The sequence below is a fragment of the Zootoca vivipara genome, chromosome 7 (genome assembly GCF_963506605.1).
Source record: "Zootoca vivipara chromosome 7, rZooViv1.1, whole genome shotgun sequence".
NCBI lineage: Eukaryota > Metazoa > Chordata > Lepidosauria > Squamata > Lacertidae > Zootoca > Zootoca vivipara.
Window position 1 is genome coordinate 6,999,650 of NC_083282.1, and position 27,085 is coordinate 7,026,734.

At 44.0% G+C, this 27,085-nt stretch overlaps 1 protein-coding gene across 1 annotated transcript in view; it reads left to right on the forward strand.

The window, feature by feature from the left end:
• LHX4 (LIM homeobox 4) overlaps nt 1-27,085 on the forward strand; it is a 46,380-nt gene extending 19,295 nt beyond the window's left edge. The window contains exons 3-6 of the mRNA XM_035123574.2: nt 17,516-17,718; nt 21,050-21,204; nt 22,726-22,897; nt 26,651-27,085. Coding sequence (XP_034979465.1) covers nt 17,516-17,718; nt 21,050-21,204; nt 22,726-22,897; nt 26,651-27,045 — 925 coding nt within the window. The 3' untranslated portion in view covers nt 27,046-27,085. The remainder of the gene's footprint in view (nt 1-17,515; nt 17,719-21,049; nt 21,205-22,725; nt 22,898-26,650) is intronic.

Consider the following 27,085-nt stretch of genomic DNA (forward strand, 5'->3'; position numbering starts at 1 on the left):
CTCTTTAATGGCATTACATAAGCAGGTTTTAAAGGAAGTAACGGCTCTCGTGTGGGCATCACTCAGCAGGTTAAGCCTTGGAGCCAATTCTACTGTAATATTCCCCCCCCCCTCCACCATGGAAGAATATCCTTGAAGGCATAGACATGAAATGCAGAATCCATGAGGAATTTACAAGGAAGATAGAAGGCAGCCGAGTCTCTAGTCTGAGGATCTTCCTTGCAAACGACTTTGTATTCTGTTGACATTCTTCTGTCTTGGATGCCAGGGAGCCACTGCAGAAATGGCCCATTCTCATGTCGAGACCCTCTGGACCTCTGAATTGGAGATTCCCAGGGAAACAGAAAACTGCTTGGACCTGTAGTTTCTAGGCACAGCGTAAGTGGAAGTGTAGATGAGCCCTTAATAGCAAACTCAATTGGTCAGGTGTTGTTGTTGTTTAGTCGTTTAGTTGTGTCCGACTCTTCGTGACCCCATGGACCAGAGCACGCCAGGCACTCCTGTCTTCCACTGCCTCCCGCAGTTTGGTCAAACTCATGTTCGTAGCTTCAAGAACACTGTCCAACCATCTCGTCCTCTGTCGTCCCCTTCTCCTAGTGCCCTCAATCGTCCCCAACATCAGGGTCTTTTCCAAGGATTCTTCTCTTCTCATGAGGTGGCCAGAGTATTGGAGCCTCAGCTTCACGATCTGTCCTTCCAGTGAGCACTCAGGGCTGATTTCCTTCAGAATGGAGAGGTTTGATCTTCTTGCAGTCCATGGGACTCTCAAGGTCAGGTACCTATCAGTAAAGAAGTGAATCATGTCTTTACCAGAGACTAGAGTGGGACAAAAATAGAAAAAGCTAAAAATGTAGGAAAGATAGTCATTAAAAGGTAATTAAACACTAATAGAATTAAAACAAAATTTTAAAAATCTTTTAAATATAAAGAAAATAACAATTTTTAAAAGGTAGTGTTTTCTATATAGGGAGACTCCCTGGAAGTTTCAAGTTTGCAACATATTTAAGAGGTTTTTAGAAGTCTCCAGAATGGCCCTGTGAGCTTCTGCATCCTCTGGAATGTTCAGGACACCTTGGTAAGAAAATACAAGAGGAACTGACATCATTGTCTGGGCAGGGAACTTCTGCGCTCACCTAACCTAGAAATTTTTGTCTGTGCTGCTACCGTACATTGTGGGGTGGGCCACCCAATCACAGTTACCTAGATTCATTCAACTTTTTTCTATGAGCTGCAACTGGTTTTAATTTTTAAACCCCATAAATGGCTTGGGATCAGGGTACCTAACCTCTTCTCTTGTGTAAACCATAATATCCTTTTTTAGGGGTGGGGCCTGCTCCTTGTGCACCCTCCAAGTGCAGTGATACTATCAAGGAGAGGGCCTTTTTCATTGTGGCATCTTGGCAAAGGAAAAACCTCCTGAGAGAGGCTCACCTAGTGCTTTCTTGTTTCCTCATCCCCCCAAAAGTTGACTGAAGATTTTTTAAAAAAATCATTCAGGCTTTCTAAAACACTTTTGTTTTTGGAATGGACAGATCCTTTCACCCATGCTGTAACAGCTGTGAGGAAAGAAAAGCTGAAAACCTGGCCTGTGTCACAGAGCACATTTACAAGCTTCTTGCTCATTCAGTTGCTGATCTCTTCTTACTTATTCCTGCAGAAGTCTGGAACTCAAACCCAAAGACCTCTTAGGGCCAAACTATACCTGCATAGGAACCTGGAATGTAAGAACCATGAACCTTGGTAAGCTGGGTGTGGTCAAAAAGGAGATGGCAAGAATAAATATTGACATCCTGGGCATCAGTGAACTAAAATGGATAGGAATGGGCGAATTCAGTTTGGATGACCATCATATCTACTACTGTGGGCAAGAATCCCGTAGAAGAAATGGAGTGGCCCTCATAGTCAACAAAAGAGTGGTGAAAGATGTACTGGGATGCAATCTCATAAAAGATAGACTGATCTCGATACAAATCCAAGGCAGACTTTTTAACATCACAGTAATCCAAGTTTATGCATCAACTACCAGTGCTGAAGAAAGTGAAATTGACCAATTCTATGAAGACTTACAAGACCTTCTAGAAATGACACCAAGAGATAATAACTGGCAAGTTTGGCCTTGGAGTTCAAAACGAAGCAGGATAAAGGCTAATAGATTCTGTCAAGAGAACAAGCTGGTCATCACAAGCACCCTTTTCCAACAACACAAGAGATGACTCTACACATGGACATCACCAGATGGGCAGCATCGAAATCAGATTGATTATATTCTCTGCAGCCAAAGATGGAGAAGCTCTATACAGTCAGCAAAAACAAGACCTGGAGCTGACTGTGGCTCAGATCATCAGCTTCCCATAGCAAAATTCCAGCTTAAACTGAAGAAAGTAGGAAGATCCACTGGGCCAGTAAGACACAATCTAAATCAAATCCCTTATGAATACAGAGTGGAAGTGAGGAACAGGTTTAAGGATTTAGATTTGGTGGACAGAGTGTCTTAAGAACTATGGATAGAGGCTCGTAACATTATACAGGAGACAGCAACAAAAACCAAAACCATCCCAATAATAATAATAATAATAATACCCCGCCCATCTAGGTGCAGAACTAGGAGCCTACCTGTCATGACGCACGCAACGTGATACTTGAGCAGGTCTCTGAAAGGGGTACAGAAAAGAAAGGAAAGCAAGGTACCATAAAATGGGGAGAAGTGCAGTTGTGAAGCAAGGGGGGCAAACTGGAGAAGGACAATGGAAGGGGTGTGTGTGAGGAAAGGGAATGTGCCGCTATCTTCTCAGGTACAGTTGCTGGGAACATGACCCATTGTATAGCATCCTACCCAAGAGCTCAGAGTATCCCATTATTATTATTATTATTATTATTATTATTATTATTATTATTATTATTATTAAATTTGTATACCACCCTTCATCTGAAGATCCCAGGTCTGTTCACAACAGAAAAAATGCAAAATATATAGTAAAACAAAAACAAACCAATGCCCCCCCCATTTAAAAAACCATAGTTGAAGAGAAACGTTTTCTGAGTCTTGTTTCTCAACCATCCTTAGATCCTTTTGCTGTTTTATTATCTCTGAGTTTCAACTTCCTAGGTTTTTTAAATGCTGTTTTTAGCATGGTAACTGCTATTTACTTAGATATTTTAAATAATTGGACTGTTGTTATTTTTACTTTGATTTTTTGCTTATTCTATCTGGTTGATATCTCCATTGGAAGGGGAAAGCAGGAGTGGAGAGAGCTCTTCTTCTTCTTCTTCTTCTTCTTCTTCTTCTTCTTCTTCTTCTTCTTCTTCTTCTTCTTCTTCTTCTTCTTCTTCTTCTTCTTCTTCTTCTTCTTCTTCTTCTTCTTCTTCACAGACCCATGTGATAAAGGATGCCCTTGATCTTTTGTAAGACCCTGTAATCAAATGAAATCATATGAAGGCATACATAAGGAAATAGTGAATCTTGCCTACTCCTGTTAAATTACAATTCCTATTTGTTTATGGCACACATAATTGCCTATTTCACTTTATTTTGCTGTTTGATTTTGTGAAGACAATAAGCAATGATTTAAAAAGGATGGTCTCGAACTAGCACCCAACCTGGAGCCCTCCAGATGTTTTGGACTACAACTCCCATCAGCCCAGCCATCACAGGAGTTGTAGCCTAAAACATCTGGAGGGCACCAGGTTGGGGGAGGCTGAGGGCACTTCCTGGCTCCCTCTTCTTCCAGTCAGGCCACTGTCACCTTCAGCCATGAGTCATATGGTTGGGATGAATCACAGAAGGCGCTTGAGAGATTTAGATGCAGGATGAAGTGGTAAAGCATGAAGCCACAGTCCTAAAGCATGGATTTCAGCTAGGGAGGCGAGCATCTGGGTTGCGTCCTTCCTCCTTGCTATTGAACAGCTTTTGATATCAAGAAAAACCACTTCGCATTTGGTGTCATGCGTCATAAGGCCAATATCTTAAATATTAGGGTGTGGTGGGTGAACGGTAGTTGTATTGATATTTATTGCCGGCATTTACAAATATAAAGCTGCCATTGCAACAGAGGTAGATAATTGGGCCATTATATAGCCTGACATGACTATAATCTCAGGTAGGGGTTCTCTCCCCCCCCCACCCCCAAGTTTTACCTCCATTGCAAATAAAATGCTCGAGAGTTACAGACATAAAAAATGATATTTAATATTCTATAAAATAAAATAATTTCTACAAACACATACGTACATATTTATAAAGCATTCCTGTACTCTATAAGGTACATTCTAATTAAAATTAGAATGGTCAGATGCATTTCAACTTTTTGTCTTCATCAGTTGCCTCCCTTTTGGGCATTTTATCCTTAGCTCTGTTTTCCCCCCATGGTTGTTTTCCCTTCAGGAGAATATATATCTCCCCCCCCCTCCACCGCCCCGATGCTTGTCAGCCTAGCCTACCTCACAGGGTGGTTCTGAGGGTAAAATGGGGAGAGGAAGAACCACTCGTAATACCTTGAGCTCCTTGGAGGAAAGGCGAGATATAAATGTAAAAACAGCATGAGCGCAATGACCCCAATGCCAGAGAAAAACAAAACAAAACAAAGGCCCTCCGAACCATGTTCAAAAGGTTTTGCTATCAAAATGCAACAGTGGTTGCGTTAGGGCTGGCTCTAGCCATTTCAGCAACTCTGAAAAGCATTTAAAAATTGTGCCTCCCTGTTCGTTCTTTCCACAATGCCAACAGCCTTTTCCTGAAGATTTAGTCCCCTTGTGAGGAGAGGTAGGAGAAGTATTTAGATCTATTAACGGTGACATAGATGGACTACTGATCTTAGGAGGTGTAGGGACATTAACCGGGAGGGATATCAAGGCGGACCTTGAGATATTTGTTGAAAGCCTCAGGGAAGTCTGAGACTTCTGATTCACATTTAAATGCTGAGCGTAGTTGCTGTATCCATCTTTCGGACAGCCTTTTCACACTGGTCCAATATCGCCCTGTAGCTTCTCCGTCCCCCGTGGGGCAAGTGAAGTGGATGCCATGGAGCCCATGTCTGTCATGAATCCCTTCTGGTGCTTGAAACTGTTAAGTTGCACATAGCTTATGGAAGTTGCTTGTTTGACACCCCCGGCCTCTGGAACAGAATGTCCTTTCAGTGCACTAACTGGAGATCTTACCAGCACTGCTAAGTGGCTTCCTGAAGTTCTTTACAGAGCAGGTTGGTGAGTGCCAAGTCTTCACGTCAGGACCGTTGCTTTCAGTTTGATTTACGGTAGTCATCTTTTGGACTTTGGGTAGGTTGAGACTCCCAAGGCCAGACCCAACTGCTAGGCACTACTGCAAGCCAGATATGTTTCAAGCATCGATAATGCTTCTCCAGATAACACACAAATGCTAATATAATATCATGGGGTGGGGGATATTTCATAGAATTGGAAGGGAGCCCGAGGACCATCTCGTTTGTTCCACTGTCAAACAGCTCTTACCGTCTGAAGGTTCTTCCTGATGTTTAGTCGGAAACAGGGGTGCCAACAGGAATAAAATAATTGGAGGGGGGGGGGAGGTAATCCCTGCCCCACATAATTGTTCACATGACACAGCACTTGCGCACCATTTGAATGACAATACCCATCAACTGAGGGGAGGGGGGCGCTGGGGCTGGCGAAAAGTCAGGGCAGGGATTTGAGGAGGAACGTTGGACTGCAATTCTTGAAAATGTACGCTGTCTTAAAACTGGTTAGCCTCAAAAGGTGGGTTACTAGACTCCGACTTTCAATAACCGAAGGGCTTGTTTTGCATCCACAATGCACTTGTTTAAACGTTCACTTGAAACATTTTAGGTTGTACAGCAAACGTTTAATGTGTGAAGAGGCCCTTTGACTGACATCACAGCCTTGCCATATCCCTGCAAACCCGATGGCTGCCAAATGCAGCAATATTAGAGCTGAAGCTAGCAATTCTCTTTAGGTAGAACCTGGCTGCTCTCATATTACTCACAGAGGCATCCAACTGGGGAAGGAATTGAATGAATTCCACATGTTAATGTGTTTAGGCCGCCATGTACCCTTTTATTAATTTGCCTTTTAAAAACTGATTGATCTGATGTCCAGCAATTGCCGTTGCTGCCCTCGGTAACAAATTGCGTGTTTACTTAGCCACATTTCCAGACTGCTGATAGTCTCTGACAGGTGCCATTAAAGAACATGTTTTTTACGAGAGCGGAACATTTTTCATGCAACATGAATAGAGGCAAAAAGATGTATTAAAGTGTAATCATGGTGTTTGGAAGGTTCTGGCAGGAGACTGGCTACCAATGTAGGGAGGACTGCATTTAATCCTGTGTTCTGAGCAGGGGCAGATCTTTCGCTTGAGGGGTTCCCCACCAAAGCGGGTGGTGCTGTGGTTTAAACCACTGTGCTGCTTGGGCTTGCTGATCGGAAGGTCGGCGGTTTGAGACCCCGTGATGGGGTGAGCTCCCGTTGCTCTGTCCCAGCTCCTGCCAACCTAGCAGTTCGAAAGCATGCAGTGCAAGTAGATAAATAGGTACCGCTCTGGCGGGAAGGTAAACAGCGTTTCCATGTGTTGCTCTGGCTTGCCAGAAGCGGCTTAGTCATGTTGGCCACACGACCCGGAAAAAACTGTCTGCGGAAGCGGACAAACGCCGGCTCCCTCGGCCAGTAAAGCAAGATGAGCACCGCAACCCCAGAGTCGTTCGCAACTGGACTTAAATTTCAGGGGTCCCTTTACCTTTACCCCATGTGCCAGAGGTTTTCAACCTTTGAGTCCACAGCTCCCTTGACCAACTACATTCTTTCTGTGGCACCCCTGTGGGGCTCAGGAGCCCAGTTATGACACCCCTTGCCTGCAGAGCGGGCAGCCTCTCACCCTTTTTCGAACACCCTCCCTTGTAGAGTGTTCCCTCAGCCTCCTCTCCTCTCCCCTCTCATTGGGAGCCCTCTGGGCAGCCGCTGCTTGCCACCCCTGGTCTCTGATCTGCCCACCCACCCCAAAGAGAGGTGCCTCCTCACATTGCCCCACAGGGGCCTGGGAAGCACCCCCTGGCCAGCCCCAGAGGCTCCCTTTGCCTGGGGAGCTTGTAGCCAGGGCTGCTGCAACAAACAGCTGTGCAAGCCTTTGGGAGGCAGAGATGCGAGAGGGAAGGGAAGAGGGACAGAGATCAGTATTGCCCATGGCACCCCTGACCATCATTCAAGGCACCCCAGGGTGCCGTGGCACACTGGCTGAAAACCAATGCCATGTGCTAATGCCATTCTCCTCCCCGCCTCCAGCTGCGGAAAACCCCCAAAGAGAGCAAATATGCATGCAATCCATTAAAAACATATTGATTTCATGTCAGAAAGAGTGCGTTAAGATATGCCTCTAGAATTTGAAGATAGTTTTATAAGGTTTGCTTGCAAACATTCCTTGAGTCCGCCTGCATCTGGGATCCATAAACAAACAAAAACAAATCTAAGGAATCTATTTATACACAATGACAAACCACATTCAGATTATTGTAGAAGTTACATTACTGTAGAAATTTTGGGTGGCGCTCAACATTGGGCACTATTACAATTGCCCGTCAGTGTAAACATTTCTGTTTGCCAGACAGAACAATATCTCCTCTCCTCCTTCCGCTTGCTGTTTTGGGGGGTTTTCTTGACCCTCCTGAGCAGATTTGGGGGGGCGGCATTGGGCATAGAGGAGAAGGAGAGGCTCAGTGTGGTACTGGGAGTCCTTGCACTGCCAGCATGCAAGGTTATTTGAATTCAGCCTTGGATAACTTATTCTTTTGAGCAGCAAAATCAGCAATGAGATTATCAGGAGACATTTCTCTCTAAGATCTTATTCTGTAGGGAGAACAGATAACGATCACAGCCTTGACTGCTGCATTGCTTACCATAATTTACTTTTCATAAGATATGATTTAGAGAATTCTCTTTCTCCTTCACCATTTGAAATAGGCAGAGTTAGTTAAAGATTATCATCAGCTATGATACATTTTGGAAACACCTCTACCAGGTTCTCGCTCTAAGTGATCTTCAAACTGCTTTATGCAATAATCTCAGGTCCATTACATCCAAGAAGAAAATGAAATGTTTCAGATCAGGGAACAGAGTTTTGAAGATCTTTTAGGTAAGCTCTCACTAAAGCTACTGCATCCCTTTCAAGTGCAGCATTATTTTGGGAAGAGTGATAAAGTCTTGTCAGGAATTGAATTAAATCCACAATTTCTGGGGAAACCCAGGAGCTCTTATTCCGTTCCACTTGAGAGATTGTTCAAACCATTCATTTGTCTCTGCCAGTTAGCTTGCCATCACCTTTTCCACCTGGGAAAACTGATTGGTGTTTCTATGCTGTTGCTCTTTCATCTGAATAGGTGGCTTCTGCTTGATGTCTCATTTTTCCTTTGCCTCTTCAATTTCTTCAGAGTTGCTCTACATGCCACGGAAAAGGGGGAAAGAGCAACTGTTTCCTTGACATAACATCAAGACCTGTTTTTGTTAGGATTTTGCTGACACAGTCAAATCTTTGAAGGACTTTATGCCCAGATTACTGCCATTAAATGTATTTCAAATGTTTTCAGGCTTGTTTGTTTTTACCAAAGAGTTTGCCTCTGACTTCAACTGCCAACTTCTCTTTCAAGTCATTGACAATTTTCATATTAAAAATTCAAAATTCCCTGTCAGAGAACGGCTAACAGATTGAGGTTGAATCCTGACAAGACAGAAGTACTGTTTGTGGGAGACAGGAGGCGGGCAGGTGTGGGGGACTCCCTGGTCCTGAATGGGGTAACTGTGCCCCTGAAGGACCAGGTGCGCAGCCTGGGAGTCATTTTGGACTCACAGCTGTCCATGGAGGCGCAGGTCAATTCTGTATCCAGGGCAGCTGTTTATCAGTTCCATCTGGTACGCAGGCTGAAACCCTACCTGCCTGTGGACTGTCTCGCCAGAGTGGTGCATGCTCTAGTTATCTCTTGCTTGGACTACTGCAATGCGCTCTACGTGGGGCTACCTTTGAAGGTGACCCGGAAACTACAATTAATCCAGAATGCGGCAGCTAGACTGGTGACTGGGAGCAGCCGCCGAGACCACATAACACCAGTCTTGAAAGACCTGCATTGGCTCCCAGTACGTTTTCTAGCACAATTCAAAGTGTTGGTGCTGACCTTTAAAGCCCTAAACGGCCTCGGTCCAGTATACCTGAAGGAGCGTCTCCACCTCCATCGCTCTGCCTGGACACTGAGGTCCAGTGCAGAGGGCCTTCTGGCAGATCCCTCGCTGCGAGAAGCCAAGTTACAGGGAACCAGGCAGAGGGCCTTCTCAGTTATGGCACCCACCCTGTGGAACGCCCTCCCACCAGATGTCAAAAAGAAAAACAACTACCAGACTTTTAGAGGACATCTGATGGCAGCCCTGTTTAGGGAAGCTTTTAATCTTTAGGAAAATAATAATAATAAAAAAATTCCTTCAGTAGCACCTTAAAGACCAACTAAGTTTTTATTTTGGTATGAGCTTTCGTGTGCATGCACACTTCTTCAGATACAGTGAAATGGAAGTTTCCAGGCACTTATGTAGAGAAGGGGTGGGGAGGGGTGGGGATGGGGAGGGGGGATCACTCAGAAGGGTGGTGGAAATGGGTGATTGACTGACTGATAGCTGTTGATGACCGCAAACGACTGCAAATGGTTTTGCATGTAAAAGCAAGGGTTGAGATGGCTGAAGATCGCTTATCATGTATAATGAGATAAGAATCCGATATCTCTGTTCAAACCAGGTCCCTCCATGGTTTTGAGCTTGGTGATAAGTTGCAATTCAGCAACTTCTCTTTCCAGTCTATTTCTGAAATTCTTTTGTAGTAAGACAGCTACTTTGAGATCTTGTATAGAATGTCCTGGGAGATTGAAGTGTTCTCCTACTGGTTTTTCTGTCTTCTGGTTCCTGATGTCAGATTTATGTCCATTTATCCTTTGGCGTAGGGTTTGGCCTGTTTGTCCAATATAGAGAGCTGAAGGGCACTGTTGGCATTTGATGGCATACACAATGTTAGAGGATGAGCAATTAAATAGTCCTGAGATGGTATGTTGGATGTTGTTGGGGCCAGTAATGGTGTTGTCTGGGTGTATGTGGCAGCAAAGTTGGCATCTGGGTTTATTGCAGGCTCTGGTACCAGTGTCCATGTTAAGTCTGGTGGTTGTATTATTGTGGGTGAGGAGTTGTTTAAGATTGGGTGGCTGTCTGTAGGCAATGAAAGGTCTTCCTCCCAGAGCTTGAGAAAGGGAGCTGTCATTGTCCAGGAGAGGCTGTAGATCTCTGATGATGCGTTGTACTGTTTTAGCTTGGGAGCTGTATGTGATGACTAGTGGTGTTCTGTTATTTTCTTTTTTGGGTCTGTCTTGCAGCAGGTTCTCTCTAGGTATCTGTCTGGCTCTGTTGATCTGTTGTTTAACTTCATCAGGTGGATATTTTAGTTCTAAAAAGGTTTGCTGTAGATCTCTTAGGTGAGATTCTCTGTCTGTAGAGTTGGAACAGATGCGGTTGTAACGTAAGGCCTGGCTGTATACGATGGATTGTTTGGTATGTTTGGGATGGTAGCTAGAAGCATGTAGATATGTTTGTCGGTCAGTTGGTTTTCTGTATAAGGTGGTGTCTATATGTCCATCCTGTATTTTTATAGTAGTGTCCAAAAAATGTATTTCTTGCATAGATTGGTTCATTGTTAGGTTGATGGTGGGGTGAAAGTCATTGAATGTCTGGTGGAAGGTTTCCAGGGTCTGTTGTCCATGTGTCCAGATAATAAAAATATCGTCAATGTATCGCAGGTACAGGAGAGGTTTGAGTGGGTAGGAGTTAAGGAAACGTTGTTCTAAATCTGCCATGAAGATGTTGGCATACTGTGGGGCCATGCGGGTGCCCATGGCTGTGCCGCTGATCTGGAGGAACAGGTCATCACCAAATTTGAAGTGGTTGTGGGTAAGGTGATGACCTGTTCCTCCAGATCAGCGGCACAGCCATGGGCACCCGCATGGCCCCACAGTATACCTAGAGAGAACCTGCTGCAAGACAGACCCAAAAAAGAAAATAACAGAACACCACTAGTCATCACATACAGCTCCCAAGCTAAAACAGTACAACGCATCATCAGAGATCTACAGCCTCTCCTGGACAATGACAGCTCCCTTTCTCAAGCTCTGGGAGGAAGACCTTTCATTGCCTACAGACAGCCACCCAATCTTAAACAACTCCTCACCCACAATAATACAACCACCAGACTTAACATGGACACTGGTACCAGAGCCTGCAATAAACCCAGATGCCAACTTTGCTGCCACATACACCCAGACAACACCATTACTGGCCCCAACAACATCCAACATACCATCTCAGGACTATTTAATTGCTCATCTTCTAACATTGTGTATGCCATCAAATGCCAACAGTGCCCTTCAGCTCTCTATATTGGACAAACAGGCCAAACCCTACGCCAAAGGATAAATGGACATAAATCTGACATCAGGAACCAGAAGACAGAAAAACCAGTAGGAGAACACTTCAATCTCCCAGGACATTCTATACAAGATCTCAAAGTAGCTGTCTTACTACAAAAGAATTTCAGAAATAGACTGGAAAGAGAAGTTGCTGAATTGCAACTTATCACCAAGCTCAAAACCATGGAGGGACCTGGTTTGAACAGAGATATCGGATTCTTATCTCATTATACATGATAAGCGATCTTCAGCCATCTCAACCCTTGCTTTTACATGCAAAACCATTTGCAGTCGTTTGCGGTCATCAACAGCTATCAGTCAGTCAATCACCCATTTCCACCACCCTTCTGAGTGATCCCCCCTCCCCATCCCCACCCCTCCCCACCCCTTCTCTACATAAGTGCCTGGAAACTTCCATTTCACTGTATCTGAAGAAGTGTGCATGCACACGAAAGCTCATACCAAAATAAAAACTTAGTTGGTCTTTAAGGTGCTACTGAAGGAATTTATTATTATTATTATTTTACTTCGATCCAGACCAACATGGCTACCTACCTGTAACCAATCTTTAGGAAATTAGTGTATTTTAATAATTCTGTTGGAAGCCGCCCAGAGTGGCTGGGGAAACCCAGCCAGATGGGCGGGGTATAAATAATAAATTATTATTATTATTATTATTATTATTATTATTATTATTATTATTATTACAAGAACTTGTGCGGCTGGTTCTCCAAAGGACCATCTTGTTTGCGACAGATTTTTCAAAGTGAACTTTTGGATGATTATTTTGAATGATGCCTTCCCTCTTCTGGCAGTGTCAAGTTTTTTTAAAAAAATATACAGTAAATATTTTTATTAAGTTTTTGCATACATTCCATACATCATTTAACATTCATTCATATCTGATACATCTTTTTGGACTTCCCTCAGCCATGTCTAAATATTTCCAATCTTCCTAACTTCTTCTTGTATTCCATAATTCACTATTACTTTAAAAAACAATCACCAATTTTTTACTTTCTTAACTTTTTGCTGTAATATTTCAAATAGTTCTCCTTACAAAACTTCTTGTAAACCTACAAGCATAATTTTTTGTTTACAATTGTCTTTCAAATATTTCTCAAATTTAGTCCAGTCCTTCAAGAACCTCTGGTCCCGTTGGTTTCGAATTCTCCCTGTCATATTATCCAGTTCTGCGTAGTCCATTAACTTCGTCTGCCATTCTTCTATTGTCAGCAATTCTTGTTTCCATTTTTGTGCCAATAGTACTCTTGCTGCCGTCGTCACATACAGAAACAATTTTTTATCTCGTCTACTAATATTCTCTCCTACAATACCAAGTAGAAAAGCTTCTGGTTTTTTAAATAAATGTATATCTTAACACAGGCATCCCCAAACTTCGGCCCTCCAGTTGTTTTGAACTACAATTCCCATCTTCCCTGACCACTGGTCCTGTTAGCTAGGGATCATGGGAGTTGTAGGCCAAAACATCTGGAGGGCCGCAGTTTGGGGATGCATGTCTTAACATCTTTTTCATCTCATCATATATAATTTCCCAGCTTTTCACTTTCTTACATTCCCACCACATATGGTAAAATGTTCCTCCTTTCCTTATATTTCCAACACTTGTTACTTGTTTTATACATTTTAGCTAATTTCACTGGTGTAATAAACCATCTGTACATCATTTTCATTATATTTTCTTTCAAAGTACTACATGCAGTAAATTTTATTCCTTCTTTCCACAGTCTCTCCCAGTCCTCTAACTGTATATTACCGGTATATCCAAAATCTTTGGCCCAATGTATCATCACCGCCTTTACCTCCTCATCTTTCAAATGCCATTCCAACAGTATTTTATACATTTTAGACAATATTTTACAACTATTATTCAGTATTTCAATTTCAAATTTTGATTTCTTATGATCAAATCCACTTTCTTTTCCATTTTCTTTAAACATTTCATTGATTTGGTGATGGTGCAACCAATCATTTACATACTCCACTGGCAGTGTTAAGTCAGAACTGATCCTCGTCTCCTTTCCTGGCAGCAGGGGGAGTAGGGAGCCAGAAGAGCATCCTGGCACCATCTTGGATGGAAGGGGGTTGTTCACAGTTTGAGAAAACAAGGGCTTGTTGGCCCCTGAGCAAACCTACCTGGAAGTGACTTTCATGGAACTGAAAGCTCTTGAATATACAGGGTGGAGCCTTGGCCTTCAGGAGCCAAGCTGCCACTTCTGGCTCCTTGTTGCTCTGTTGGAGCAGACAGACCCTATTGATACCATCAAGTTAGTACTACTGCCCCTTATGCTCACAAGGTAGGCAATACGCAGGAGCAGTGGTGCAGCCCATTAAACATGGATTTAATAGGCTTATGGACGATCCCCCTACGACAGCTTTGTACGTTATGTTAGTTGTGAAGCACACCGTTCATATTGTTATGAGTTTGTGGGTGCCAGACTCTTAATCCCTGGACCCAGCAGATGTTAAAAGTTAAATAAGCCGGACAGTTTCCTCTTGAGGTGAGCCATTTAGGGAACAAAACAAAGGTGAGGAGCCATGGAGAAAGCCAAAGAGAGAGGGCTCAGAGTTAGTTCGAAGACAAAGGCAGAGTTTGTAGTAGATATTTTTAGAGCAAGCTGGAGAGAGGGACAGAGCACGATGCCTGATGTTTGTTTGGATCCAGAGCTGTGCCTATGGGCAAAGCAAAACCCTCTCAGAGTGTTAATGCTGCGAATCTCTCCATCATGGGCTTAGGTTGTACAGTGGTACCTCTAGCTACAAACTTAATTAGTTCCGGGGTCTGTTCTTAAGCTGAAAGCGTTCTTATCCTGAGGCAAGCTTTCGCTAATAGGGCCTCCCGTTGTGTGTGCGCCTCCGGCGCACGATTTCCGTTCGCATCCCTAAATGGCCTCGGTCCAGTATACCTGAAGGAGCGTCTCCACCTCCATCGTTCTGCCCAGACACTGAGGTCCAGTACCGAGGGCCTTCTGGCGGTTCCCTGGTTGCGAGAAGCCAAGTTGCAGGGAACCAGGCAGAGGGCCTTCTCGGTGGTGGCGCCTGTCCTGTGGAACGCCCTCCCATCAGATGCCAAAGAGAAAAACAGCTACCAGATTTTTAGAAGACATCTGAAGGCAGCCCTGTTTAGGGAGGCTTTTAATGTTTAATTGTTTTATTTCATTTTTCTGTTGTAAGCCGCCCAGAGTGGCTGGGGAAACCCAGCCAGATGGGTGGGGTATAAATAATATATTTATTATTATTATTATTATTATTATTATTATTATTATTATTATTATTATTATTATTATTATCCTGGGGCAAAATTCGCAACCAGGAGCAGCTATTTCCGGGTTAGCGGAGCTCATAACCTGAAGTGTTCGTAACCAGAGGTACCACTGTATATATGTGTAAATAAACCATATATGATAAAGACACCACAGTCACACCCTGGGTGAGCACGCCTGGAACCCCTGGAATCTTGCACCACACACAGATTGGGGTGGCATGCAACAATAGTTCTCTTCCACCGCCATTCCATGCTGTATACCTGCTTCTGCATTCCTGATTTGTTAGAACCGAAAAAGGATCCCCGATTAAAAGAAGAAATACAATGGGTGGAATCCAAATGGGTTGTGCCCTTCCAGTCATTCCAACTGCACAAGCATTTCAGCTGATCAACCAGAATGATCCCCCCGGCTCCTCTATTCTCCCTCCATGCTGTTCCCCCCCCCTTTTTGGTTATGCATTTTCCTTTTTTGAGCAACCCATAAGTGTCCAGGCCTCTGCTTGCCTGCAGCTTATAGAAGTTGACAAAATGCAGCAATGGCAATGCTGATGATGCTCCCTTGTGTATGAGGCCCCATCCATGTAGAAAACCCTGGGGAAATTGCCCCCAGTGCCCCTCCCCTTGCAAAGTTCTAAGGATTGGATGTACAACTGGGGGTGGAAGGAACTATTTCCTATTTCCAGTTATAAAATCAAGACCAGCATGCTGACTATAAGGCCAGTGGTGGAAGCTGTTTATAGAAAAGGCAAAGATGGGAACAGAGGGCAGCAGGGTCAGAAGGAGTAGTAGTATGAATACAAAGATAGCTAAAATGTCAATGAATGAGGGCTGATCCAAACACCCCAGGTCAATTGTTTTTCATGGTATTGCGAGGACATCCATGCATGCTGCAAAACAATACAATATTGTTTTCAGCCAAAGGTGGTTATTGTGGAGAAGGCCTGGAGATTTATTTACCTCTACTCTCCCATTTTATGTTGTTATTGTTGTAGGACGGTAGCCTGCAGGTGTGCATAAATTGCAAAAGTTAGCGAGTAAATGTTTTCTTGCTTTTGCTACTACTAACCAGCACTCATGTGTCGACACTTGGAAAAACCGAGAGGTGAATTTCTGCAAGTAGCTTTTATGCTCTTTCCTGCATTTGCAGATTGATTAGCTGCAGTTTAGGTTTGGGAAGGTAGGCCATAAAATCAAGTGGCTGCATGGCTGAACTGTGATGCTATGACTCTGCTTTTCCGGCACTTAAAATAAATGTGGCTCCTTAATGTTGCCTTAATGCGACTTTATGGGTATATGCTGTCCCAGAATATAGGAGCATACAGTCACTTTCTCTCTCTCTCTGTGATGCAGAGGACATTTGGAAACTGAAGGTAAGCTACAAATCAGGCAGACGGGAAGACCTGCATTTCTTGGGATGCTCTAACAGAGAAGGGAGCTTTAAGGGTTGAACCGCACATTATGTTTTCAGTGGGTGTAGACCTGAGATGTTTTAAGTATACATCTGAAAAGAACCAAAAGGGGCAGAAACCCAATAAGCAAAACCCAAAAGCTGTGGGAGCCTTTTTGCAGTCACCTGCCCGTTGGGAGTACAAATCTGCTGCTGGTAAACATTGCAATGTACCGAATGTGTTCCTGTTACTTGCTAGAGCAGTTTGCGCGCCCTCAACTTTCTTGCAACGTTGTGGAGTGCATAAGAGACCCCACAATTCACAGATGGCATCCTTGAATTCTTAGGGGAATAAACATCTACTGCACAGGATTGGGGCTCTGCTGATTATGTTCACATTGACATGCTGGCATGCTGTTGCTGCACTCCATCCCGAGACTGTTATCTGTCTTGGGCACTGATTCATAGCACAGCTTTTAGCACTGCCTTATATAGACCATTAGGGCCCCACTCACATGCAGGGGGACAGTATCTCATTGATAATACTGTGCCCAGTATTATTGGCGCATGCGAGACCCCATCATTCTAAATTAGTTCCGTATTCATCATCCCAGCTATAATTTATTTATTTAGCCGTAATTAATTTAGACTTAATGTGGATGGAATATGTACTGTCCTTGTGGGGGGGGGGCAACTGCACGGCCCACATAGGCTTTAGTTAAAAGGACCATTAAAAACCAACCCTCCCTGCGATCCATTAGGCCAGTCTCTCTCCAGTGAAGAAGATTAAGCCCTGCTGTGTGAAATGTCATGCATAATTGGGTCGATTGCTGCTTTAAACTCTGCCCCTTCGTCCACATCCCTTTCTCTTCATTTTGAGTACTTATCTTCTTCAGAGGATCTCTTGGCCTCCCTTGCTCAGAAGAGTGACTCACTCCATCCTGGTTTTCTGCTACAGGCAGAGCTGTGTGCATCCCACCCTTAAAATAAAATTTGGTGCCTAGGTAATCCATCCTCTATACGACCAAGAAAAGCTGCATGCATTGTGCCAATCTGCATTGTGTGTGTGTTTTTTTTAACCTAATTTATTCTAGTTTTGCTGGTCCTTGGAAGAGGCAAATACCTATATAGGGCCCTGAAACCCTGCCTTCTACCTCTCAAAAGCAGATATAGGAATGTCTCTGGCTTCTGAGATTTCAGCAGGCATTACCCATACACTCTAGGCTAGCTCTCGACAGTCATATGAGCAGGAAATTGTGTTCAGCTGAAATCTGTGCCTAATGCTACTTTCTGTGCTCCCCTCCCCCGTACCAAGTACAGTACAGTACATATATTGCTCTGGTTATAGGTGTAGTCTCTTGTTCTTCTCCTTTGCAGGCGTTTCGGTACAAAATGTACAGCGTGCCAGCAGGGGATCCCACCCACGCAGGTGGTCAGGAAAGCCCAGGACTTTGTCTATCACCTGCACTGCTTTGCCTGCATCATCTGCAATCGCCAACTGGCCACAGGCGATGAGTTCTACCTCATGGAAGACGGACGCCTGGTGTGCAAGGAAGACTATGAGACAGCCAAGCAGAACGGTAGGGATTCAGCAAACATGCCAGGCATTTCTCTGCAGCAAGATACAGTTGCTTCTGGACAGACAGACAGGAGAGCTTGTGTGAATTCGGGGGAAAATTGGTTCTTTTTCTTTCAGGTTAACATCAGTAGTGGCCAGGTTGGGGGGGGGGGCAGGTGCAGGAAGGGCAAAGGATATTTCTAGGTTGGCAAGGTATGAAAGAAAATCATGTTAATCATGTTAACGACAGGAGTCCAGCAGTGGGGGGCAAGCTCCTCATTTAGGGGGCATTTGCCCCTCTTTCCCCCTCTGGCACCACCCAGTGTTAACATAAGTACATGTGAGCAGGAAAGGCAGCAAATCGGTTTGTGGGAAATAACATTTTGCAAGGCAGTAATCCCTTTGGGAACCTGGGATCCAATCCTGGCACATGGATGCACATTATGGTACATCAGTTCTGCCCAGCCTCATTTGCAAGAGTGCCATGAATGGAATTGAATCAAATGCTGGTCATACCTGCCAAGTTGCTGTCAGAGAAATAAGGGACCGGGCCGGAAATAGCAGACCGGAAGTAGTGCTGCCGCCATTTTGGAACTGGGCGGAGCATGCTCAGAAGTGACTTTTGATGCTGCTTTGCCCTGTTCCAAAATGGCCGCCGCGCCAGAAGTCACACTGCAGCCATTTTGGAACTGGGCAGAGCAGCATCAAAAGTCACTTCTGAGCATGCTCCGCCCGATTCCAAAATGGCCGCCGCGCCAGAATAAACCGGGAAAAAACAAAAAAAGCTGTTTTTCCAGCTAGGAACAGCTGGAAACACGGGGATTTCCCGGAGAAAACGGGAGACTTGGCAGCTATGATGCGGGTACCACTCTAGGATGTACACTTGCAGATCCCTGTACCGTGGGGTGGCTTGCCTGAGCTGGGGAATGGAGTCGTGCCATGACCTGTGGGCTCTCCTGCTCTTCTCCAATCGTGTCACCCCTCCTGCTGCCTTTGGCCACTTGATGTTGTTGCCTGAACGTTGCAGGCTGGCTCCTTCTGCTGTGCAAGGTCTGGAGCAAAGTGCTGCTGCGTTCCTTCCAGCTCAAAACTCCATACTCAAGACACAAAGCCCGGCATTGTTTCTTGGGGAGATTTCTATGTCTCAGGAAAGGAGGAATGCCTTGGGTGAACAGTGTTGAGAGATAGCAAGGGCATGGCCGGGTGGCAGCTAAGCCAGGAAGCCGAACTTTTGCAGTTTGTAACTTTCCCATTTGAATGATGTACCTGCCTCCCTTGGATTTCAAGGGCTCTCCTACTGAGAACATGTCTTCTTCCTTTTCTCGAGATTTAATGCACCTCACCAAATCTCTGAAGTTCTGTGCACACAAAACCTCTTTTCCCTTATCGTAGAAAAGAATTGCAATAGATGGGCATACTGTTTACTGTATTATCGAGTGAACACACATCCTACTGGAAAGGACAGTATTACCTGCGAAAATACAGGTGCAGGGAAATGGGAAAAGGCACCCAGAACATGCCCATTTCACTAGGCCTGAACAATGGCCTGGCTCTGTCCTGCCACCCTAGGACAGGCATCCCCAAACTGCGGCCCTCCAGATGTTTTGGCCTACAACTCCCATGATCCCTAGCTAACAGGACCAGTGGTCAGGGATGATGGGAATTGTAGGCCAAAACATCTGGAGGGCCGGAGTTTGGGGATGCCTGCAATAGGATCTCCACCTCTTTTCCAACACATTGTTTTCTCTCTTGCTGTTAGCCTCCCCAGCCTGAATCTCTTTGCATAACATCATCCTTGGCACATTCTCAGCTTTGGCAAAATGGCTGTGCCAGGGTGCATGGAAGCAAGGAGCAGGGGCAGGTCTTGAGCATCTAATTGTTCAGTTCCTCCCACAAGCTCCCGGAACTGGGCCAAACATTTGGTTTTTTATTCCCCACAAATTTATCTCCAAAAAGAATCTTATATTCCCAGGGGATTGATGAGCGATAGAGGGATGCATGCCATCTATTTTCTGTTTAAGATGCTGTGCATGAAGGAACATCTAAGAGCCAAAAGCAAGCAAACACACACACACCCCAGGCTCAGCTCTGCTTGAGGCAACAGAGTTGTATCTTATACATCAGCTTAATCTGGCCCTTAACCCAGAGAGTCTCCCATTTTTCATTCCGAGGTCTAAACTGCCAATATTTACTGTAGGTGAAAAACCCAGAATTGGGGGTGGGTTGAGGCAAGTGAGACAGAAAGAGGCTATAGATCACCAAACGCTAATGAATCCACAGAGACTGCCAAACAGTGCCTGACTGAAATTAAAACTGAACTGGTCTTTAATGGATTTCATGTTGACAAGCCCTGACTTCTCATTAATTAAGGACTCTATTTTGACCTAATCAATTTAGCTAGGGTGATGCAATGCCTATTTGTGCTAAGGGGATTGGTTTGGGGGGCAGGGCTAAGAGATCATAGATTGAATATTGCTCAATTTCTATTATTGACTCAGCATTATCGATAGGCTACAGTGTCATAAAGTTTTGCAGCTGCAAGGAGATGCAAAGCAAGAGATGAGGAATTCCAAGGCGTGGACCAAACAAGATTGCTAAACTGTCTATATATGAAGGAAGGGGAGAGACTGTGCTTCTATAGCAATAAATTTTGTTATCAGAGTATGTAGCATACTTCCATGAAGCATATTTGAATTTGTGACTTCGGCAGTTATGCTTCTTCCAGACTATGCACTGTCCTTCAAAAAAAGAAAGAAAAACACTACTGTTAGAATGGCTGCTAAATAGCAACCCATTGCGAGAGTTCAGAAATAAAAACAAGCACTTTTTACCCATTTCAGCCTGGCAACTTCAACCAGAGAGTATATTCACACTAGCATTTTTTATTGCTGATCTGATGATAGGGGCTGTTGCTGCTCTCCTTGAAATTCATAGGCAATTATCTGAGACTAAATCAGATTTGGAGTCAGTTTATACATTTGTCAAATTATACATTTGTTTTAACTGCAGAGAATTGCACATGCTGCTGCTTGCAGATCCAACGGACAGTGAGATCCATTTCTAGTTGAAGTGTTACTTAATTAAAAGAATCAAAAGCACAAGGTAGTTAGATGATAACAAACAAGGTTGGGGGTTCTCTAATTTGTTTGCTTCTGCAAGCTGTGTAATCAAATGGCTCTAAATTGCCATTCAAATAGCGTCAACCTATTGTTAAAAGGGCAGCGCAGGCTGGTTCTCATTCCTGAGACAGCTTCCACTTTCAAAACTCCCTGCGCACATATACCTATATTCTGCCCAAGCTTCCGTTTCATGCTCCGTGTGATCCAAAATAAAAGGAAACTGTTCTGTTACAGACGATTCAGAAGCTGGAGCTAAGAGGCCTCGAACTACCATCACAGCCAAACAGTTGGAAACATTAAAAAATGCCTACAAAAACTCCCCCAAACCAGCGAGGCATGTGCGGGAGCAGCTGTCTTCTGAAACTGGATTGGACATGCGGGTTGTACAGGTGAGCCAAATGGCACAATGCAGATGCTGTCCTCAACTAAGTAATTGATTGATCTACAGCATTAATTACTTGCCAGGTGGCATTAGCTGAGCTCATGCAGGAGACGTTTGTGTGTGGAAGCAGGAGGCAGCAGAAGTCCCTTTACCTGTGGGTTAAAATTCCTTGATCCTGCACTTCATGGGGTTGATAAAGCATATCTGGAGACTGCTAAGGACCTCAGATGCAGAAACAGAATGAAAGAAATGCATAGAATGTTAGGGCTTTTATGAAGATCTGTTGTGGAAGAAGGAATATCAGCTGTTGCAGTTTGTCAAGCAGCGGTGGGGAAATTTGCAAATCCCCTCACCTACACGATCCGGTACCTTTTACTAATCCTCTCCTCTTTTTCATCTGGCCACATTCAGAGAAGGTGCAGAAAGCAGCACCAGTTCAAACATATGCAGAGGTACGGTAGCTTTGGATGTGACATTAATTGCAAGGCTGATGAATCCTCCGATGGTTAGACACAACAATAAACCCTCTTAGATCTTTAGGGATATCAAAAGCAGCTCCAAGGCTTTCCTCCTAGCATGTGCTCCCATGTTAACTCTCACCCATCCTCCAAGGGATTTTCAAACTAACCGTACCAACTGAGCGTGTATAAGGCTTGTATTGTCACGGAGCTCCTCTTCAGGTAAACTGGCAGCTGTTTGTGTCACACTGCACTGTGGATCGTCTGGTTTGGCAGGAATGTTATTTATCTATGAAATTTCTTTTATGCCCTTCAAGGATCACAAAAGCACGGAACAGAGTAATACACAAAAACAATAACCCCAGATATTAATCTGCCTTGGGATTTTTTTTGGGGGGGGGGGAGCTGCTACAATGCCATTAATAATGGCATTACTTTACATTGGGAAACTATTCTACCTTTTTACAAACCACCTGGAGGTTTTTACAAAGGAAACAAAATTGTCTATAAATCTTGTGAAATAAATATTATTCCAATGCAGGTAATATTTTTAGGAATGCAGAAATTGAAGCTGAGAAGTAAAGTCCCATAATCGAGGCTGTAATAGAGGGAAGAAAACAGATGCCTGGCCACTTCCAGCTCTGTTGCAAGAAGCTAGGCTTCTCTCCCTCCAGCAGCCATTGCACCTGACTGCAGCACAATGGAGAGATCAGCTAACTCTTCTGAACTTTTCCACCTATTGGTCATCACACCAGACGACCGTGGAACCAAGAACTTGTGTCTGAGTTTGCTTGCTTCTTCCTCCCTCTTACACCATTTTCATTTTGTTTGTTCTGTTTGTCCTTCTGTGGTTATCTGTATGCAACCCTGGGAGCCTTTTCTTTGGCTTCAGGGTAGAAGTGCTACAAATAACGAAAGAAATCAATGTTATCTATGGCAGAAGTAGGGCTTGAATTCAGATGCAGGAGATCAAATTGCTGCTCTCTGCCCACTGAACCACACTAGAGTTCTCTGCTTGGATGGGACTCTCAAGGCTTGTTTTTTTCCTCCTTTATCTCCTACGGTTCCAGGTCTGGTTTCAAAATAGAAGAGCCAAAGAGAAACGCCTGAAGAAAGATGCTGGGCGTCACCGCTGGGGCCAGTTCTACAAGAGCGTCAAGAGGAATCGAGGCGGCAGCAAACATGAAAAGGAGAGCTCTGCAGAGGACTGTGGGGTTAGTGATAGTGAGCTGAGCTTCAGAGGTAGGCATGGGGGAGAGCAGAGGCTGGGGGAAGGCTTGGCCTTAGGGCTGTCGTCCACAAGACAATGCAAACTTGCTCTACAAGGCAGATTGAACCACAGGCTCACATATGCTTGTGCCTAAAGTTGCCCTTGCTCAGGGATGGAGAACTTTTTTCAGACTGAGGGCAACCTTTTGCGTGCTGGTGGTGGGCAGTGCAAGAGAAAAAAGCAAGCCGTAGGGTTTCTCTACATATAAACACTTCCATCCATTTACGTGAGAGGCATTATCGAGTTCAAGGACAGAATATACCCATAAGACAAAATTGCTTGAGGGAAGCACACAGCAGAGCCAACGCGAGTCTTGGGAGGGCTGCTGTCAGGTTGTCAAGTCCTGAGGTTCCCCACCCGTTTTAGTCTATGTTGGCTACAAAAGCAGTGGCATGAAGGAGGCTTGGGATTTCCCCTCTTCGACGTAGAATCTCCCGTACAGAAGCATTGTACATTGGCCACCCAAAGGAATGGGTTGCGTGAGGGGTATGCCTATCTAGGCATAGGCCGCAGTCCAAATGCAACATTCTACATGCAGTGGAGAGGGCAGCAAAATCCAACCTTTGCTTTCATGCCCTCACTGTGTGCAGGCTGCCCAATTCAAACGACAAATTGAACTTCTGAATTGTTTGTTATAATGAAGTTCTCCGATGGGAGCTGAATTTGCTGTTTTTTTGTGACAATTCCCCCCCCCCCAAAAAAACAACAACCACTTTGCTATATGCATAGTCTTTGACTGACTGGAGAATGGCTGGGTAAATCATCCCATAGGCATCTGGTGAGTAAACTTGGAGCCTCTGGTATCACCATTGGATTTTTAGTATCAAACAGATATGAACTCCAGTACCCAGAGAGAATTATTAGTGGGAGTTGCAAGGCAGAGAAGGCCCTACATGTGGCAGTGGACCTGCAAAATGGTGCCGTGTGGAGTGCTCCTGTTCAGGATTGAATGGGCGGTATGTGACCTTCCCACCCCAAACATTTCTGTGCTGACATCCCGTGAGAGAACACTTCTCATTGGCTTTTCACGGGGATTCTTCTCACATTAAAAGCACCTGTGTTCTTAACAAGATTCAAAATCATTAGCCAAAACAGGTTGGAAACAGAACATGCTTCCTTAAGAATGCATAAACATTTGCTCAGAAGGTAATGGCAACTGTTTGGAAAGCTATCGGTAATTTGCAGCCTCCCCATAAGCCAAATTCCATAGGCATTTATATTGTACAGATTGTAAATTTATTATACATTTGAGTTTTCTTGTATGCTGCTTAAATGTCCCGTCCCCCTTAAAATTAAGCTGTTTAGAAATGGACTTAAATAACTGCCTACACAGTCCATTTAGAAACCTACTTTTGCACTTGTAGGGCCCTGAGCTAGACCAAGGGTATGTTGAGAATTGCAGCCTGAATTACCTGCTTCAAACATCTCATCCCCATTATTTAAGGTATTTAAGGCTAATGAAGATTTTTTTTAAAATATAAAAAATAACCATAAACAACAAGAAGTGTAACCAATAATAAAAAGAGGAAAAAAGAAGAGCCAGACCAACCCACCAAGTAACACATATTTTTAACCTCTTATTATAAAAATGTTTCCATACTGCCACTATCATAAAATCTAAGGGTGGTATACAACAATAATTCATAAAAGCACCATTCAAACAATACAGTTAATAATTAAAGAGGCAGGCTAATCCTAACGATAGATAAATAGCAGCTGCAAAGGCCTGTTGGCATAAAAAGGTCTTGAAAAGATGCTTGGAAGTCAACAAGGAGGCTTGCTGTTTAATCTCTACTGGAAAAGTGTTCCACAGCATGAGACTGACTAAATGTCTCAGGTCTCTTAAACATAAGCAGCGCTTTTTCAGATGATCTCAGTGATTGAGCTGGGATATAAGGAGTCCTTAAGATATCCAGGACCAAGTTGCTCCGGGCTTTGTGCATTGCCATGAGAATCTTGAACTCTGCCCGGTAGCATTTGAAGACTGAAATCTTATACTGTTACCTGGGAGTAAAGCCCAATGAATTGAATGGGACTTATGTCTTGGTACACACAAATAGAACTTTGTTGCATAAAACCTGGCAGAATAAAGAGATATTCACAGACATGCAAGGCCATATAAACTTGATTGCCTTTACTAAAGCCAGATCCAATTTAATTAAACCTCCTCCCTGTTTTAAGGTTTGGAATTTCCCCTTCCTTTTAAATGTGAAGGTGTCTCTGTGTGTGCATGGAATGGCCTTCTGCTGGCACAATGGGACTTCACCTTCCTCTTCCTCCCCACAAATCTCCTCCAGAGGGCTGGGGACCCTTTGGAACAGATCTGGGAGTGTGCATTTCCCATAAATCTGCTTGTGAAATGTTAGATCCCACTGGAAGTTTTGTGTGGTGTTCTGTGTGCATTTTTTATGTGGTGTTGTGAACCCTCATTAAAACAGTGACGCCACAAGATGGGTCTGTTCAGTTGTGGCTGATGAAAAGGTAGAATCTTAAAAAACAAGCACCAGCTGAAAAACTTAGACCCTGTAAGTCCCACTGATGACAATGGCGGGGTGTGTGTGTTTAGCCTAGGCTTAACTCTGCCACTGAAATAAACTGGACTTTAAGCACTTTGTTTGGCCATCTAATGCCTTAAATACACAAAGGTATGTGCTGAATCAGCAAGTGAATCAGCAAGAAATAAGTTGATGGGAGATTAACCAAGTAGTCAAATAAAAATGAGATGTGAGAAAGAAATGGTGGTTTAAAAATAAGTCAAAATAGTAAATGTATTTTTTAAGCAACAACAACACAACCATTTCCCACACAGGTACAATAGGGCTTTTTGTTACAGTTTGGCTTTTGATGCCAGTATAGACCTTTCAATGACACTGATGAATGTTGCAATGTAAATATCTCTGAGAAGTTCAGAACTACTGTTTGCGCAGAACATTTAAAACATGTCAGTCTTTCATCATCTGCACTGCTTTGATTAGTCTTTTCCAGAAGTGGGCAGTGGAGCATGTATGAGGCTTCTCAGTCTTTGGATTGTCAGAACTTCATAACTGCCACAAGAAGAAAGGGAAATCAGTTAATGTAGCTCTACAGCCAATTGGAGTGGGGTTGATCCTGTTTTATGATGCGGCAGGTGTGCTTGAATAAGCCTTAAAAATAAGGTCACAAAAGTTACTAGCCTGTGGCAACATTTACTAGTCTGCTAGGTGCTGAAGAGGAGACAGTTCTGCCCTGCCTGTGGGTTTCTATGCTGTCCCAGGTAAGGTCCCTCCCTTGCCAGGCTAGTAACATTTTTACAATTCTCTGTCGCCTACCAGCTACCAGACAGGTGATTAGATACAAAGCCAGCTTAAATCCATTGGCATCAATGGACTTGAGAACGGTTGGCTGTCTTGGATGGGGCTGGAATTGGATAGATGACAGTGGTACCTCTACTTACAAATGTGTGTTCGGAACGCATTAAATTTGTAAGTCGAAAAAAATTGTAAGTCGAATCCCAAAGGAATGCATTGGGAGAAAAAAATTGTAAGTAGAAGCAACCCTATCTAAAAATTCGTAAGTAGAAAAAAATCCTATCTAAACCGCATCCAAGATGGCGGACGGAGCTCCGTTTGTAAGTAGAAACATTCGTAAGTAGAGGTGCCACCGTACCTGTGTTCTTCTTTTTTCCTTTCATGGCAAATGTATGCAGTGCTGCACTTAAAATGCTGTTTTCCTTGCTTTGTTTACAGAAGACCAAATCCTCTCAGAGCTTGGCCACAACAACAGAATTTACAACAATGCTGGTGAGGTGGCTAGTGGACAGCTAATGAACGGTACTTTCTCAATGGATGGGACTGGACAATCGTATCAGGACTTGAGGGATGGAAGCCCCTACGGAATCCCACAGTCTCCCGCTTCCATATCATCCCTTCCATCACATACTCCGTTGCTAAATGGCCTGGATTACACAATGGACAATAATTTAGGAATAATGGCACACGGAGGGCAGGGGGTGAGTCAGACACTCAGAGCTATGGCTGGAGGCCCAACCTCTGATATTTCTACTGGAAGCAGCGTTGGTTATCCAGACTTTCCAACAAGCCCTGCCTCTTGGCTTGATGAAATGGATCATCCTCCTTTTTAAAACTTCGCACTCCCTTCAGTTTTGCCATATCCCCACTTGC